The sequence below is a fragment of the Papio anubis genome, chromosome 16 (assembly GCF_008728515.1).
Source record: "Papio anubis isolate 15944 chromosome 16, Panubis1.0, whole genome shotgun sequence".
In the NCBI taxonomy this organism is placed as follows: domain Eukaryota; kingdom Metazoa; phylum Chordata; class Mammalia; order Primates; family Cercopithecidae; genus Papio; species Papio anubis.
Genome location: NC_044991.1, coordinates 26,770,222 through 26,786,543, shown reverse-complemented (window position 1 = coordinate 26,786,543; position 16,322 = coordinate 26,770,222). Strand labels below are relative to the sequence as shown.

Sequence of the window (16,322 nt, the reverse complement as noted above, 5' to 3'; positions counted from 1 at the left end):
CCCAAAGTGCTGGGATTACAGGCTTGAGCCACCGCGCCCGGCCTGCTTCTTTCAAAACTGGGTCTGAATTATGATAAAGTGGTTGGTTTTAGGCCAAGCAGGTGTATTTCATAGAACCAATGACTTGGGAGTTCAGAATCCTGGGCTTGAATAAGCCTCTGATTAAGCTTATTAAGCTTATCAGCTGTGAAATTTAAAGCAAGACATTTCACTGATAATTAAGCCTCATGAGCACTTATACTGTACACTTTACCTACATCGAATCATTCTGCCATCACCACAGACATATGGCAGCCTGGGCGACAGAGCGAGACTCTGTTAAAAAAAAAAAAAAAAAAAAAAAAATTCACACATAAGAGCAGAACCCTATACCCTCCATGATAAAAGCAGCAGCACTGTACGTGGGTCTGTGGAGGTTGAAAGAGACTTGGTAGATGTCAAGAAGGTAGTGGCAGTCCTGCTGGGTTTTTAAAGGGTCTGAAGAAGTGACAGGACACTGTGGTTGAATCCTAGCATGTATTTTAGTATTTGTTCGTTTGGAGTTTGATTATTTCACGTTGCTTTCATTTGCCATTACCTGGAAAGCCAGGGGCTCCATTCTCATTTCCTTCCTGCTCTTTCTTTGCCTTCCTTGGTCCATGAAGAGGATGGTCCAGGAGAAGCTCAATCCATGCTTGTTAACCAGGCACACCCCTAAGTTCTAGTCCCTTAGTCATTTATGAATAGCACCACCAATGAACTGACGGCTAAGCTGTGTCCTTCCACATCCCCTAGGTGACTCGAAGAAGCCTTCCAAAAAGTGTTTGAAAAGGGAGCTCTACTCTACTTCGACGGTAAAGTAGCCTGTCTTTGCCTAAGATGTAAATGTTGTTTTCTTGGTTCCTTTATTTTTCAGTTGATATCAGCTATGGGAAAATTAACCGGTACATTATAGATGTTAGATAATATTTCCTTGGGAATGGAGGAGGTGTATCTTACCAGCTGACTCCTGATTCCAGAGGACGACCACAGTTGGCAGTGTCAGACAGTACAGGGTGTGTTAAGGGATATTTTCTTCAGGAACAAGTTTTCCACTTTAGATAAGAATTCTGTCATTGCCACCCAAAAATTATCTAGACAGAAGCATTCTTCAGGAAAAGCCCCTGTGCTTTCTTAAGGGAACTCTACTCTAGAGTTGAGGCTTTTGACTTGAACATCCTTTCCCACCTTTGTTACTCAGTTTCCAAGTGAAAAAAAAGACCTGTACGAACCATCCATAGCATGGCCTCATTCTCAGAGTGTTTCCTTCTCTAATTACAGGTGTCTTCATTGAGCACCCTTGATGGTACGTATTCTGGAATCACTCACTGGCTGTTAGAGAAAAACTCTATAGGAAATGTGGAGCCTAACTGCTGGCTTTTGTCTGGAGAGCCTCCATGATCCAAGACCCGGGGGGAATGAGGATGTGGAGTGTAGTAACAGAAACTGGTTTTCCAGGTGACAAACTCTTTTATCTATGTATAGTTCCTGGGAACGTGTTCACATTAGGTGGTGTTCATATTAGGTTGTGTGTGTGCGGGTGTGTATTATGCAGCGGGGTGGGGGTGGTCTATGTGCAAGTCTGCATGATTCGCTTGTGAAGGTGTGTCTGTGTGTGTTTCCCCCAGGAAAAAAATGTGTTTACCCAGCACAACTATCAGTGCCATTTTTCTTAATTTAACAAATCAGATCACATACTTTACTTACATTAGTTCAAACCTCCTCATGAACATATGTTGTGAGCTTGTTTATTGAACCCCCATGCCAGATGGAGAAACTAAGCCACAGAAATAAATGTGCCCTGGCTCACTTGCTACGCAGTGAGGAGCCAGGATGTTTACTCATGTGGTCCCAGTGTTGAAGGCCTGAACTACAGCCTCTATTTATCAACCAGTGAAAGGATCACTATTCACCATGCAAGGGAGTTCCAGCACCCTCTATGCCTGGTATTATCCAAGCCTGCAGAGATCTCAAATGCCATCCCTCACATAAGAGAGCCTCAGTGATCTCAGAATCCAGGTAGCTATGTAGGCATCTCCCTGCAGGTTTCACGTAGTCCTTAGTGTGAAACCGACATAGAAAGCCCATGTTTCTGATCAAATCACAGGTTCTGAAACACTAAGGGAGGCATTAATTAGGACAGTATGGTGCCTGTGTGTCATAGCTGGGTCTCTCCTCAAGACATGGCTCAAGTCCAGTAAGAATTGGGGCGATGCTTTAGAGTCTTGGCCACAGTTCCCCACAAGCCCTCTGAGCTACACACTTTAGGGATCATGACCATTAAGTACTCAAATTATCACTTGGTTGTTATCCGGGTATCTGTCGTCCTTGTGGCAACTCTCTTGTGAAGCTGGTGGGAGAGCGTCAGTGCTGGAGCTGTGCCTTCCTTCTGGATGGACCCTCCCTGTGTTAGCAGGTGGGTGCAGGCATGGGGGTCAGCACGCTCAGTGGATTCACACACACAGTATTGAGCAGTAAGGCTGGGCTTCATTATTTACACATTTTCAATAACTGATGATCTTCATAACATAAAATAAACGATGTACTACATTAGAATACTGTCCCTCGTATTGAATCTTGTGTCTCAAAAAAGGCTTGGTTAAAGTCACATGTGAGGTTCCATTCAACTGATGATACATGCCGTAGCAGCAGTTAAAGCAGTCATTTGAAAAGGCTTTTACTATAAACTTACACGTGAGCCTGAAGTGGGGGATAAAAGAGGTGATTAGCTCCCCTGTGCAATGTTTCTATTACATGAGTGGTGGAGGACAATTAGGAAGGTGATGGAGGGAACAGAGCAAAGGATTGGACAGGTCTATTGAACCCATAAGACTATGGTGAGGTTAGTGAATGAGACTGGTCATTTTAAGTCAAATTTTACCTCGTGTGTTCTTTCCATGCTTTCTTCCAGTAGTTCCTTCTTTTTTTAAATTTTTTTTGACACTGAGTCTCGCTCTGTCACCCAGGCTGGAGTGCAGTGGTGTGCTCTCAGCTCACTGCAAGCTCTCCCTCCCAGATTCATGCCATTCTCCTGCCTCAGCCTCCCCAGTAGCTGGGACTACAGGCACCCACCACAACGCCTGGCTAATTTTTTGTATTTTTAGCAGAGACAGGGTTTCAACATGTTAGCCAGGATGGTCTTGATCTCCTGACCTTGTGATCTGCCCGCCTTGGCCTCCCAAAGTGCTGGGATTACAGGCGTGAGCCACTGTGCCCAGCCCCTTCTATTTTTTGTTAACTATGTCACTGTTGCTAAAATCCTTACTAAAAGAGGACAAAGCTTTGTAATAACATAAAAGCTTGTAAAGTTGTGATAGCTCAAATTTTACAAAATACTGGGGGCTTTTGCCTGAGACCTGGATGACCTCGTTGTATAAGAATGGGGGGGGGGTCCTCTGAAGACTACTGGACTTCTGGGAAGAAAGATCTAAGTTGTCTTTCTGTGATATGGAGTTAATCTTAAAGCCAGGGACATGGTAGTCTCTTAAGTCACATAGAAGGCTCTGAGAAAGGAAAATGAGGTCTCCATTTTCTGGATTTAGGATGTCTCTGAGCAAGCCAGGGGGTCACAGAAGAATGCAGAGAAATAAATAATGTGGGTAATACATATGTTTATAGTATCTAGAAGAAAACATCAAGATGTACATGTTTAAAATCTAGAGTTTTGACAAAGACAACTAAAATATAAGAATCTTTAAAACTCACAATGCAATATCAGGACCACGTGGCTTCCTTTTATTTCTACCAAATAGTAGAATAAACATAGCACCAATCTTGTGAACACACTTCCAGAGAACACACAGAGTAAATGCAGCCTTGCTGCCTGATTATTTCCAGAGAATCTTGATTGCACTCCTGCAATAACAGACATTACAGAAAAGGGGAAGGACAGAAACATTTTTCTGAAGGTAGAAGTCAAACCCTGAAAGCAAACATTAGCAATCTAGCATCAGACTTGTTTTCAGAAAGGAAGAAAAACGAGATTTTATGGGGGTTTTCGCTGGGGTTCATGGGGAGAGAATCAGTAGCTTTCTGAGATCGCTGTTAAAGGATTGGGAGAAGAGACAGGGCCTTTGGGTTAATGGAAGGGACATTTGGTGACAGAGGAAAACAGAGCTTGGGGCGAACATCAGAGAGGGTCACTGTGTGGAGGTCTCCCTAAGAAGAGACAGGACTCTGTCCCCTGTCACAACAGGGGTCCTATAGGGATGGATGTGGGTGTGTAAATTAGAAACTGAATTTGGCTGTGGAAAAGATGAGCAGAGAGGTACACCAGAGCTGGCCAGCCACCTACTTGCAGTCAGGCCCGACTATTGTACCGGCTCTGATCAATAGTCAAGGAGGCAGTGGAGGTGGCAGACTTAATTCATTAAGCCCTTGCAGCACCAGCCACATGGCCACTTTTCCAGTTAATTCACAGTAGCTTGCATATTCGGGTTTGATTCGATTGAAGGGGTACTCTTTGCACACCCATCTTTGACAAGCATTTTGCAGTGTCAGAAGGTCTGAGCAGCCCAGGGGAGGCAAGGGAGACCTAGTCCTCAGTGTAGTCACTGGAGGGAGACAGTCACTGAGAGGCAACTGGCAGGGTGAAGGGAGAGGAGGAGAGAGCCACAAAGATAACAGCCTTTAAATAAACTGTCATATTAGTGGAGAGGGGGTCAAGGATCTTTGAAAGATAGAGGAAGAGGGCTGACTTATCATTGAGGACCACTGTCTTTGTCTCAGGCATCTCCTCAGAGCATCACCTTTGTCCACCCACACACCTCGGGCTAGGGACTGGAGAAAGACAGTGAGGGGTCTCTTGGGTCTCTAGCTGCAGAAGGGTGTGATGCAGAGGTGTCCAGTTGTTCAGGAATCTCTGTCTCCTAGGGAACCGTACATTTCCCATCTCAGATCCTTCCTCACTGGGGTTGGGGTTCTGCTCATCACCATCGCTGAATGCCAAGCACTCTCTCAAGTGTAAATCTCAGCCACAGCCCTCCTCTGCCGTCCGGCAGAACCGATGTTCTCCATAGTTAAGCCATAAGGCATCAGGCCCACAGAAAAGCCAAGCAAGCCATCGCCCTGCCCGGAGCCATCCAGCACCTTCTCCATATTCAGCCCACTTCAAGGAGTGTCAGCTTATTTCCTCCTGCAAGCGTAGCGTAAACACTTAGAGAACACTGCTGAAGTGCCAGTCCTCTCTTAAAAGGTTTTCCTATGTTGTAGTGATTTTTTTAGCCCTATACCTTGATGATATTGCAAGAGTGGGGCCTGAAAAGTATTATAAGAATTTCATTATGACAGTGCAAAGGACTGAGGGCAGAGGCGACATGGAGAGCTTGCCAAGGTCACATGCTTGGTGGAATTTGAATCCGAGCCCGCACTCTGCACCAGCCCTGCACTGCATGGTCATCCTGCTGTCTCCTCTCCGTGAAGGCACTGCCCATGGTCTGTCTGATAGAGGCGTTGGGTGCTCACTGAACTCCGTGATCTTCCTGAAACCCAACTTTGATTCAGCGGGCTCTGCTTGGAAGCCTGTAAAGGACAGGATCATAAGTTTAAACTTAGATTATTACTATTTTCCCTCTGGTCTTCTGTCAGCAAGATGTCAACAGTCCTCTCTATTGTAAATGCATTAACCCGCATCTTCTCTGATAGGTATTTCAAGAAGATACGCCGTGTCCACCTCTCAGGGTCAGAGACCTCGTAGCTCCTGGGGAAAGAAGGGAATATACCCAGTAGAAGGTACTGTGGAAATTCATTAAATAAGTTGATTCTAGAATCACAATTGTGGGGAGTATTCAGTGTCCCATATGTAAGAGGAAACTATGAAGAGACTAAGCCACATTTTTTAATGTGTCAGGATTCTAATTTGCGGAGTCAGCAAATATTACGACAACCACAAAGTAAATAGCCACTTAAAAGTCAATTTTGGTTCATGTTTAATGATAGACAATGTTTCCAGCTAATGTCTAGAACTTACCTGGTTGTTAAACATTAGCATAGATCTCCCTGAAAGAGTGGTGTGATATTATTATTTTAAAATTAATATAAAGTAAGTATAAATTAATTGACATAAAAATTGAGCATATGGCCAGGCGTGGTGGCTCATGCTTATAATCCCAGCACTTTAGGAGGCCAAGGCAGGCGGCTCAATTGAGGTTGGGAGTTGGAGACCAGCCTGGCCAATATGGTGAAAACCCATCTCTACTAAAAATACAGAAAAATTAGCCAGGTGAGATTACAGGTGCCTGTAATCTCAGCTACTCAGGAGGCTGAAGCAGGAGAATCACTTGAACCCGGGAGGTGGAGGTTGCAGCGAGCCAAGATCATGCCATTGCATTCCACGCTGGGCAACAAGAGTGAAACTCCATCTCAAAAAAAAAAAATTGAGCATATAATACACAAAGTTCCCACATTATTCTGTCTCCTCACCCTCACTTCCTAATTTCACCTATTATTAACATCTTACATTACTGTGGTACCTTTGCTAAAATCATGAGAAAATATTGACACATTGTTATCTGAAGTCTATCATTTGCACAATGTTCATTCTGTTCCACATTTATATGACGTTTGAAATATTTATAACTTTATGTTCACCATTATGTTCTCATAAAGAATATGCTCACCTCCCTAAAAATCCCCTCTTCTCACTCATTAATCTCTGTCCTCTTTCTCCAGAAACCTTGGCAACTATTAATATTTTTACTATCGCTTCAGTTTTGCCTATTCCAGAACGTCATATAGTTGGAATCATATATTATGTAGCTTTTTCAGATGAATTTATTTCACTAAATTGATGTATATTTAAGTTTCCTTCATGTCTTTTTTATACCTTAATGGCATAAAATGCACATTAAATCACCAAATAATATTGCATTAAATAGATTTTTGTCTTTTTATTCACCTCTTGAAGAATTTGGTAGATTTCATGACAGAAACCATCTGGGTTTGGTGCTTTCTTTTTTGGAATGCTCTTAATGTGAATTCAACCTATTTAATAGACATAAGTTTATTCAAATTATCTAGGATTCTGGTGTGACCTTGGGAAGAGTGTCTTTCAAGGACTTGATACATTTCACTGAGGTTATTGAACTGTGGTCATAGAATTGTTCATAATATTCCTTGATTATCCTTTTACTGCCCAACAGTTCAGTCGAGATGGCTCCTGTATTATTTCTGAAATTGGTCATTTGTGTTATCTTCTTTTTCTTGGTTAGCCTGCGTAGAAGTTCATTCATTGTAATTAGCATCTCAAATAACCAGTTTTTGGTTTTAATGATTTTCTGATGATTTCAGCGTTTTAATTTTATTGACTTCTGTGATGTTATTACTTCTACTTGCTTTACATTGCATTCCTTTATTTTCTACAGTTTCCTAATTGAAACATGATATTACTGATTTTAGATCTTGTGATTTTTAATATATTGCATCCAATGCTATGAATTCCCCTCTGTGGACTGCTTTTGTTACATCCAGAAATCTCGTCAAGTCACATTTTCATTTAATGTAGTTAAAGGTATTTTTAATTTTCTATTGAAACTTTAATCCATGAGTTATTTAAAAATGCATTGCTAATTTGCAAATATTTGGGGATTTTTCTGGCTCTTTTACATCTGTTGATTTTTTGTTGTCAGGTATGTGTTGCAAAAGCGGTGATCTATCTCATGTTGCCACCATCCAAGATGGCCCAGGATGTGGGCTCTCCCTGAGTGAATGTTCGGCAATCTGGCAGCCTGATGTGGTCGGCCTCTTCGTTTAGTCTGAGTTTGCTTTCTGCTTAGAAAGGGCCATTCTCAGTTCTGGCAGGGAGTTTTCCTAACATTGAGAGGTGACATTCTTACTCCCCAGTGCAGCCTGCACCTCTGGCGTGTGGTCAGCAGACAGGACAGAGGCCCTCAGTAGACAGAGATCAGCAGAGTCTCTGACCGAAGTGCATCTTCAGAGTCTGCACCTAACCCCCTGTGACCACAGGCAGGCTCTGTGTCCTAAAGGAGGAGGAACTGTGCGACCATCATGATTGGAAATTTGTAAGGATCACCATGTTACTCAAGTAAGGTCTTTGGAAAGTGTCGTGTTACTACTGTTTGTTAACTGCTTGTTGGTGGCCTGGCTGAGCCACACCCTTTATGAAAACCAGGACCCCTCAGCCGGTGTGGGTGTCTGTGCAGCCTGAGACCCTCATGTGAACAGTCCTTTGCTGCTTTATTTGTCATCGTGCCTTACGTGTAACTTGCACCATTTGATCACGCCTATGTTTTGTGGTGATAATACTTTCAACTATTCCTAAAATATTGCTTCAGTCTTATCTGTTTGGGGTCAATTGCTGAGGATTTCATACAAATTGATGAAGTTTGTGAATCTAAAGTTCTACACAAAGGGAGACATCAATCCTACAAGCTAATATTGTTTTACAGGGTTTAGAAAACCATTTAGCTGGGTTTCAAACCTCACGGTGTGAGCAGTGGGACTCTCATCCGATTATAGCATGTGCTTCAGTACCATTTGTAGACTGACTCATTCCTGTTGCCTTAAGTTGCCATCAGCAAAATGCCAGGGACTCTGTTTCTCACTCCTCAGTTCCTTGTTCTTGCCTGTCTTTCCATGAGGGAAGATTTTCTAGCAGCAGCTCAAGCTGTGCTTTTAATGAAACACATCTGCACACACTGTCCTGTTGTCCACATTAAGCAGAGCTCCCTGAATAACTCATGAACAAAAGCATCTATGACTAACGGTTGCTCTGTGTCCTTCTAGCCTTTGAGGAGTCTCCAACTCACAAGGACAGAGGAGATGGAGAGAGGCTGGTCGACGCGAGGGTAAGGTTGCGTTGCTTTCCCTGAAACAGAAATGTTTCTTTCTTGGCGTCTTTCTTTTTCAATTGACTTTACGTGTGAAAAAATGACAGTGTACATTACAGTTATTAAATGCAGTTTTCTGAGGGGGTGGAAGAAGTGACTCTTAGCAACTGATATGTAATCCAAAATGGCATATACCTATGACAGCTGCAGGTTGTACACTGTATCCTTGGGGCCCTTGTCCTTGGAAGCAACGTCTTCTCCTTGGATTCAGTATTTTGCACTTGCCAACCTACGTGGACCTGAGAGATCCAACATCCAGAAGCTGATATCTTTTCTAGTGTGTATCCTACCCTTGTTAGGGGGGCCTTGAAGTTGACCACACTTTCTGACCTTGTTTTCAGTATTCACTGAGAGAAACAGAGCCTTGTGCAAACAATCCACAACACGACGTACCCCTCATAAAGCTTTGTTTCTGTATTGCAGGTGGTGCAGGTGGTCCCTCTGAGGTTTGACTCTAGTAAGTATTCTGGAATTACTTGCAAAGAAAGCAATCTGAATGCAAAGAAAGGTGTGGCATCCTTGCAGGTTTCAATGTGAAGAGCCACCCTGAGCGTGGGACTGTGATAGGAATAAGCATAGTGGAAGTGTTTGTAAAAAAACCCGAGTTCCCCAGGGAAAAAATTATGGCCAATTTTTGAGGAAGCAGCTGTGCTCCCTTTTGGGTGGTACTGAGTTGGGTGCTTGAGGATTGGTGGTGTCTTGTGTGAGGCTGCATCATGTGGGGTGTGTGTGTGTGTGTGTGTGAGTGTGTGTGTGAGTGTGTGTGTGTGTGTGTGTGGGTGTGTGGGTGTGTGGGTGTGTTTTTGTACAGGTGAGGCTGTTTTCTCAGGAGAGATTTCCCATTTATACAACTCAATCACCAGTGTCCACTTCCAACAATAAAATCCACCCCCCTCTACTCTCTCTGTACAGTGACTCCTTCATCCTCACCAGAGCCATCCCTGGGTCTGGCTTCTAATCCCCACTGCTCAGGTGGAGAACCTGAAGGGCCAAGGGGGTGGCCCCAGCTCCCGAGTTCCTGAATGAAAAAGTGAAAACACGAACCCAGGAGTGTGGGCCAGTGCTGACGCTGACATGCACTTAGTCATGGGGTGTTCGCCACCATGCAGGGAGTCCAGCATTCGTGTATAAACCCTAAAGCACAGAGCCTAAGAGGTCCCAGACACTGCCCATCACCATAAAGTGGCCTACATGATCACACGACCCAGGGCAGTTATAGGCACATCTCCCCACGGGCTGGTGTAGTCATCAGTGTGTCAAAAGCACAAAGATCCCCGGGTGTTTGGGTCAGCTCACAGACTTTTTCTTTTTTTTAACTTTTATTTAAAGTTCAGGGGTACATGTGCAGGATGTTCAGGTTTGCTACATACATAAACATGTGTCAAGAGTTTGTTGTACAGATTATTTCATCACCCATATATTAAGCCTAATATCAGCTATTTGTCCTGATCCTCCCCCTCCTCCCACCTCCCACCCTCCAGTAGGCCCCACACTCACAAATTCTAAGAGAAGCGGGGGACCATGCAGGCCAGTGCGGCCCACTTCAGTTGTGAAGTTAATTTGCTCAGCAACTGGCCAAAGCCTATAAGGAAGGGTGATGTATTTTAGTAGATTTAGTAACATTATCTTCCCAAGCCCTAAAATGCTCAAATCCTGCCAGCTGAAAATGGTGAGGACAGATAGGAACTCTGTACAGTAAGTTGGACATTAATACAGCTTCCGTCCCTAAAGTGGCAACTCTCTTGTGCCATGGGGTTAAAGACCCTCAGCCTCAAGCCAAGCCTCCTCCAGCGAGAAGCCATCTCACTATTGACTGGCTAGTGCCGTGTATGGCCACCAGCCCAACAGAAACAAAGCAATGGCTTTAAAACAAGAGTGTAAATCTCATACGACAGGCAAATGCAGAAGCAGCATGTCTTGCAAGTTGTAAAGAAGACGATGCAGCAGTGGCTGGACTTCACTGTGGGTGAGCGACATGAAAGAACTCTTGTCCCACTTAGATACAGCAGGGTTCGGGCGCATGAGCTAAACTGTGCAGAGGTGGCCTTTGGCTCTAAACAAAAGACCTCTGTTTCTCATTTCTTTGTTTTGTTTTTAGGGCAGGATCTGGCTCCTGTCCCAGCTGGAGTGCAGTGGTCGCGTCTGGCTCACTGCAAGCTCCATGCCTCTGGGTTCCATGCATTCTCCTGCCTCAGCCTCCGGAGTAGCTGGGACTACGAGAGCCCGCCACCCGCGCCCGGCTAATTTTGTATTTTAGTAGAGCGGGGTTTCACCGTGGTCGATCTCTTGACCTTGTGATCCGCCCGCCTCGGCCTCCCAAAGTGCTGGAATTACAGGCGTGAGCCACCGCGCCCGGCCTACTGTTTCTCATTTCTTTCCTGTTCATCTTATTGGTCATCCTTCTTCTGCAAGGGAAAAGAGCGGAAGCAAAAGGCAGTTTCAATATTAATCTGACCGAGGTTTTGTGCTGTTTATTATCATCCAGGTAATCAGGTGCAACCCGGTCTGCCTACTAGCCCCCCCTGCCCCTGCTCTGTGTTTTCATTTAATAAACATTTTGGTCTACTTACTATGTGTTAGATTTTCTGGAGACCACAGAGTAAATGAGATAGAATCTTTATGTTGATAGCTAACTTAGATTTAACATAACTGACAAAAATTAAGATTTCTGATTTCTTGTAAGAATATTTTGTTTGTGTGAATACATGATGAATGTAAAGTGGTTAACAAAAAAAATCACACTTGCACTCATGGAGGGCTTTTCAGGAATTTGTGAATTTCTATTTTTTTATATTTCCCCACTTCACTGGATAAAGCATATCTGAACGTGGAAGCTGATTCCCACTGCAGAAAGCGTTCTGAGTCATGTCCCTTAGCTTCCCTAGCGCAGATCCACCCGGGAGGATGGCCCAGCATCAGCTCGGCCCATGCTGTGATCAGCCACCTCCATGCACCACACCAAGCAAGCTCCCTGGGTGATTCACAGTCTCCACCACCAGGGCACTGACCTTTACCCTGTGTTCTCCTAGCCCCCTGTGGGGACCCTATACAGGACATCTCTGACGAAGACACTGTATATGACATCTGCGATGAGGACGCCGTAGACATCTGTAATGAGGACACTGTGGACATCTCTAATGAGGCTGCTGTACCTGACATCTTTTTTTTTTTTTTTTTTTTTTTTTTTCTGAGACGGAGTCACCATCTGTCGCCCAGGCTGGAGTACAGTGGCGGGATCTCGGCATGCTGCAGCTCTGCCTCGGGTTCACGCCATTCTCCTGCCTCCAGCCTCCCGAGAGTAGCTGGGACTACAGAAGCTCCGCCACCTGGCAGCTAGTTTTGCCATTTTTAGTAGGGCGGGGTTTCACCATGTTAGCCAGGATGGTCTCGATCTCCTGACCTTGATCCGCCCGTCTCGGCCTCCCAAAGTGCTGGGATTACAGGCGAGCCACGGCGCCCGGCCTGTACCTGACATCTTGAATGACGCTGGAGACATCTGTAATGAGGCTGCTATAAGTGACATCGCGAGTGAGAATGCTGAACACATGTGTAAGGAGGACACTGCAGGAAACATTTCTAATGAGGACATTGTTTACAACATAACTAATGAGGGCTAGACAGCACACCTGTGAAGAAGGCAGCTGCCAAGGTAAGACACTTTTCTTTGTCTTGAACCGAAATGTTACTTTCCTGACTTCTTTCCAATCAGATGTAGACATGAACATCTGCCAATGTGCATTATTTATGACATCTGCAATGCCCTTGGTGTGGTGCTATTGATTGGCAACCTCTCTCACCAACCCATGCAGACTGCAGGCGTGGTAGATGGCGGCATCCACGATCCACTGCAATGCAGAGTGTTTCCCTCCACAGCAGTTTCCCCGTGGATTAAGAGTTATTGACTACCCATTTAAATATACTTTAAAGGTAAATTCTGTGGGAAAAGGTCTTGTCTTTTCCATAGGTGTCCTCTGTGCTAATTTTGGGGGACTTTGACCTTTGACTCAATCACTATACCCTTTCTAATTTTCCCAAGTTGTTGAGAGAGAATATCAGATTATTATTGGCGTGCATGCCATCATTTCACCCTCCTAATGTTTTCTTTTCTTTAATTGCAGGAGCCATTTATATTGGAAGCGGTATGTACACAATATCACTTCCTGAGGAAGCAGCTGTCTATAGGAGTATAGAAACCTGATTCTGGGCTCCTTTTGGGAAGGAGGATTTGGGATCTGGTGAGAGCAGATGATTTTGCAAGTATAAAACAATGTCCAGAGAAGGCTGGAGGGATGTCTGTGAACCAGAGGAAACACCAGGGATCCTGTGTAGCTTACCCGGGGCTTCAGCTGAAATTAGGAGAATTAGGTGGGCCTCTCTCTAATGACTTATTCTGGTGTTTGTGTTTCCTAAAGATTTGATTGTGGAAACATATCTGACGGCAGTTTGGGTAGGTAACTACTTTCCCATGTAAGATCAATGGGAGAGAGTTCCAGGGGCCGAGGGGTATCCATGCTGCTTGGGAGGTTGAGGAGGGAGCATGAAATCAAAAAGGAAAGGAAATATGTGTCAAATTAGTTTGGTGTTTTTCCAGGTTTCTTGCCATAATGTAAGAACTGTCTCTGTGGGTTGGGAGGGTGCTGTGTGATTTAAAGGTGATCTTTCCCAGAACACCTGGCCTTTTCTTTCTGCCTCTGCCTCTGCCGTATGCAGCCTTTGGGTTGGACTGGTCAGCACTGGCAGGATTGTGCAGAAAGAGGTGTGGGGTTACGTAAGTGGCACCTGTGGCGGAGCGAGGAATCTGAGGACTGCTCCTCACAGGCACTTACTTGAACCTGGAGACACAGTTCTCTGGCGTGTGCCCAGGGTGCAGGAGAAATTCCCGTTATCCTCTGAACTTTTTAGGACTTTAAAAAGCACTCCACATTTCCATCTTGCTGTTGACTCGGCTTAAGGGAGCTCCCAGGGTGAGTGACGGAGGCGGGATCGGACCCTGGCAGTCTAGCCCGGCAACACCTGTGTTCCTCTGCACTGGGCCATGGATGACATTACACACCTTTGTGAGAATCAGGATTATACACCTTTGTGAGAATTTGCATCTGGAATTGAGATGGACCTTGAGTCATATAAATAAGTTGGAAAAGATGCATTTGTACCCTGTTAGAAAGCAGCTTATTTCTCACTCCCTTGGGATAAATGGTTTTCAGTGTCCCTTAACTGCTCATTGACTCTTACTGGGTGAGGAGGTGGCAAGCAGGCCCTGCCACTCCAGTTGTAGGCCCAAGGTAACCAGCAATTGGCTGGATATAATGGAAGAGTGGTGCATTCGGAGGTATCTGTATTAATGGGACCCTCATGATATGGGTGACAGCTATTAGGGTGAGAAAAAACCTTGGAAGCACAGTGAAATGTTTAAATATTAAACAAAACATTGTTGAAATCTCCATGATACTTTAGTAGTCGAAGTCATTCTTGTGGTCATCACTGCCTTTCCCAAACATAACAGGCTACTTAATGTCACACGGACCCATGCCATGAGGAATGAGGATCAGTTTGTAAAATGCCAATAAAGCCATTGCCCATATAAGCCACAATATTTCATCCATATATTTCAATGTCCATGTATAAATATAGTTCAAATGTCCAGGGTATGTATCTAATAGAATATGCCAGTATCCATGAGCAATAACCATTATACTATTTCTATTAACAATTATTTGTATGATGAAAAACGCAGACTCCCACTCTTGGGTTTTCTGAGTTTGCACACATTAGCATGACAGCCCCATGTTCACCTGACGTGTGCCAGCAGGAGGCCAGGAACAGAGGCTTTTCCTATTAGCTAAGGTTTCTAAATGTATTACGTATTCATGGTTAGAAATTACTCTAAATATCATAAAAGGTTAGCAAGGAAGTTTCCCTTCCACTCTGAACTTCCAAACACCAAGTCAACATTTTTTTGTTCACATATCATCCCTACAATCGCGAAATAGAAACATGTACCCTAGCATGCTTCGTTCGTGATCGTGTTCTCTAAAGTCTCTGCACCTCTTGCATATGCCTTTAAGGCAATGCACCTTAGTTAATAATTTCCACATTTCAACTGTAAATCCATTTGTTTCAAGGAGCTATAAAGTACTGCACCCTATGACTATTCCCAAATTACTTAAGCACACGCCCTCTGGGTATCCATTTGTTCTGTTTGAGTCTTGCTCTTATGACCAATGCTGTAGTGAACAGCACTGTGTTGAGTGAAGTGGTGAACCGTGGCATCTTTGTCTTGTTCAGTCCTCCCGCGGAAGCTTTCAACTTGCCCCGGTTCGGGATAATGTTGGCTGTGGGTTTGTCATAGATGCCTTTTATTACCTTAAGGTATGTCCCTTCTATGCTGATTTTGCTGAAGGGTTTTAATCATGAAGAAATGTGGCTTTTGTCAAATGCTTTTTCTGCATCGATTCAGATTATCATATGATTTTTGTTTTTAATTTTATTTATGTGATGTATCACATTTATTGACTTGCGTATGTTAAACCATCCCTGCATCCCTGGTATGAAACCCATTTGATCATGGTGGATTATCTTTTTGATATGTTGTTGGATTCAGTTGCCTTGGATGTAGCATTTCTTACTATTCCAATCTGTGGAATGTATTGGTTTAAGTAATGAAAACATGTTCTATCTTCACTGCCTAGCACTTTCTGTTTCTTTAACAGCCTTCCCAACAGGGCAGCATAAAAGCAGGAGCCCTGCTAGTCTCCCCTTAACCTGGAATCCCCTCTTCTCCACAGCTCGCTCATTGGACAGGATAGACTGAGCACCCAGGCCTCAGGGTAAGGACATGCTCCATCACCTAGAGGTGCAGTGCCTGGGAAGGCCAACCGTGGAGGGGCGCTGCCAGCTTTACAGTGATAGAGGTGTTCGGAGGGACTGACCACCAATTCATAAGGCTGTGCTTTGTTGGTGACGTCAAGGATTGTTTTGTAGATTGTTGGGGAGGGACAATCCCAAGGCCTCACCTGGTCCTGGTCCTGGTCCTGGTTTGCACAAAGGCAGTAAGAGAGGAATGGTCAGGGCTGACCTGTTGCTGTGCTGGGGAGGAAGGTGCTGCGCTGAAATTCAGGAGGCTGAGGATGCAGCAGTCCCATAGGAGTACATGACCTTCAGCATACGGTTTCTTAATTGATGATAAATGGAAATGATAAATCATTGACTATTTTTTCTATCATTGGATATCTACTCTCTACTGCTCATGCTGTTCCTGTCTTTATGGGGAAGATGGAGGATCAATCAGTGTGTGCATACTGAGTGGAAGGAAGGAGAGATGCAACAAAATTTAAGGGAGGATGAGGGATGGGAGGGCCCTTCATCCAGGTGCTCGCAGAGTCCTCCTGAGGAGGAAAGCCCCGTGGCTCCCTGAGGAAGGAGCCATGAGGGCTGCGTGACTCCCACAGTGAAGTGTGT

General features: G+C 44.5%; 1 protein-coding gene across 1 annotated transcript; it reads left to right on the top strand.

Annotated features, from left to right (window-relative positions):
* Positions 1-619: 619 nt before the first annotated feature.
* LOC103888265 lies at positions 620-12,490 on the top strand. The gene is made up of 7 exons (XM_031656016.1): positions 620-833; positions 1,300-1,476; positions 5,662-5,748; positions 8,761-8,822; positions 9,288-9,321; positions 11,894-12,027; positions 12,308-12,490. The coding sequence occupies exons 2-7, from the start codon at positions 1,416-1,418 to the stop codon at positions 12,479-12,481; spliced, it is 552 nt and encodes a 183-aa protein (XP_031511876.1). The 5' UTR covers positions 620-833; positions 1,300-1,415; the 3' UTR covers positions 12,482-12,490.
* The last annotated feature ends 3,832 nt before the right edge of the window (positions 12,491-16,322 follow it).

Coding starts and splice junctions, on each gene's coding strand:
- LOC103888265 (XM_031656016.1), top strand. CDS start 1,416: ATGATCCAAGACCCGGGGGGAATGAGGATGTGGAGTGTAGTAACAGAA. Junction 1,477..5,661: donor AACAGAAACTGGTTTTCCAG/GTGACAAACTCT, acceptor CTTCTCTGATAG/GTATTTCAAGAAGATACGCC. Junction 8,823..9,287: donor AGAGGCTGGTCGACGCGAGG/GTAAGGTTGCGT, acceptor TCTGTATTGCAG/GTGGTGCAGGTGGTCCCTCT.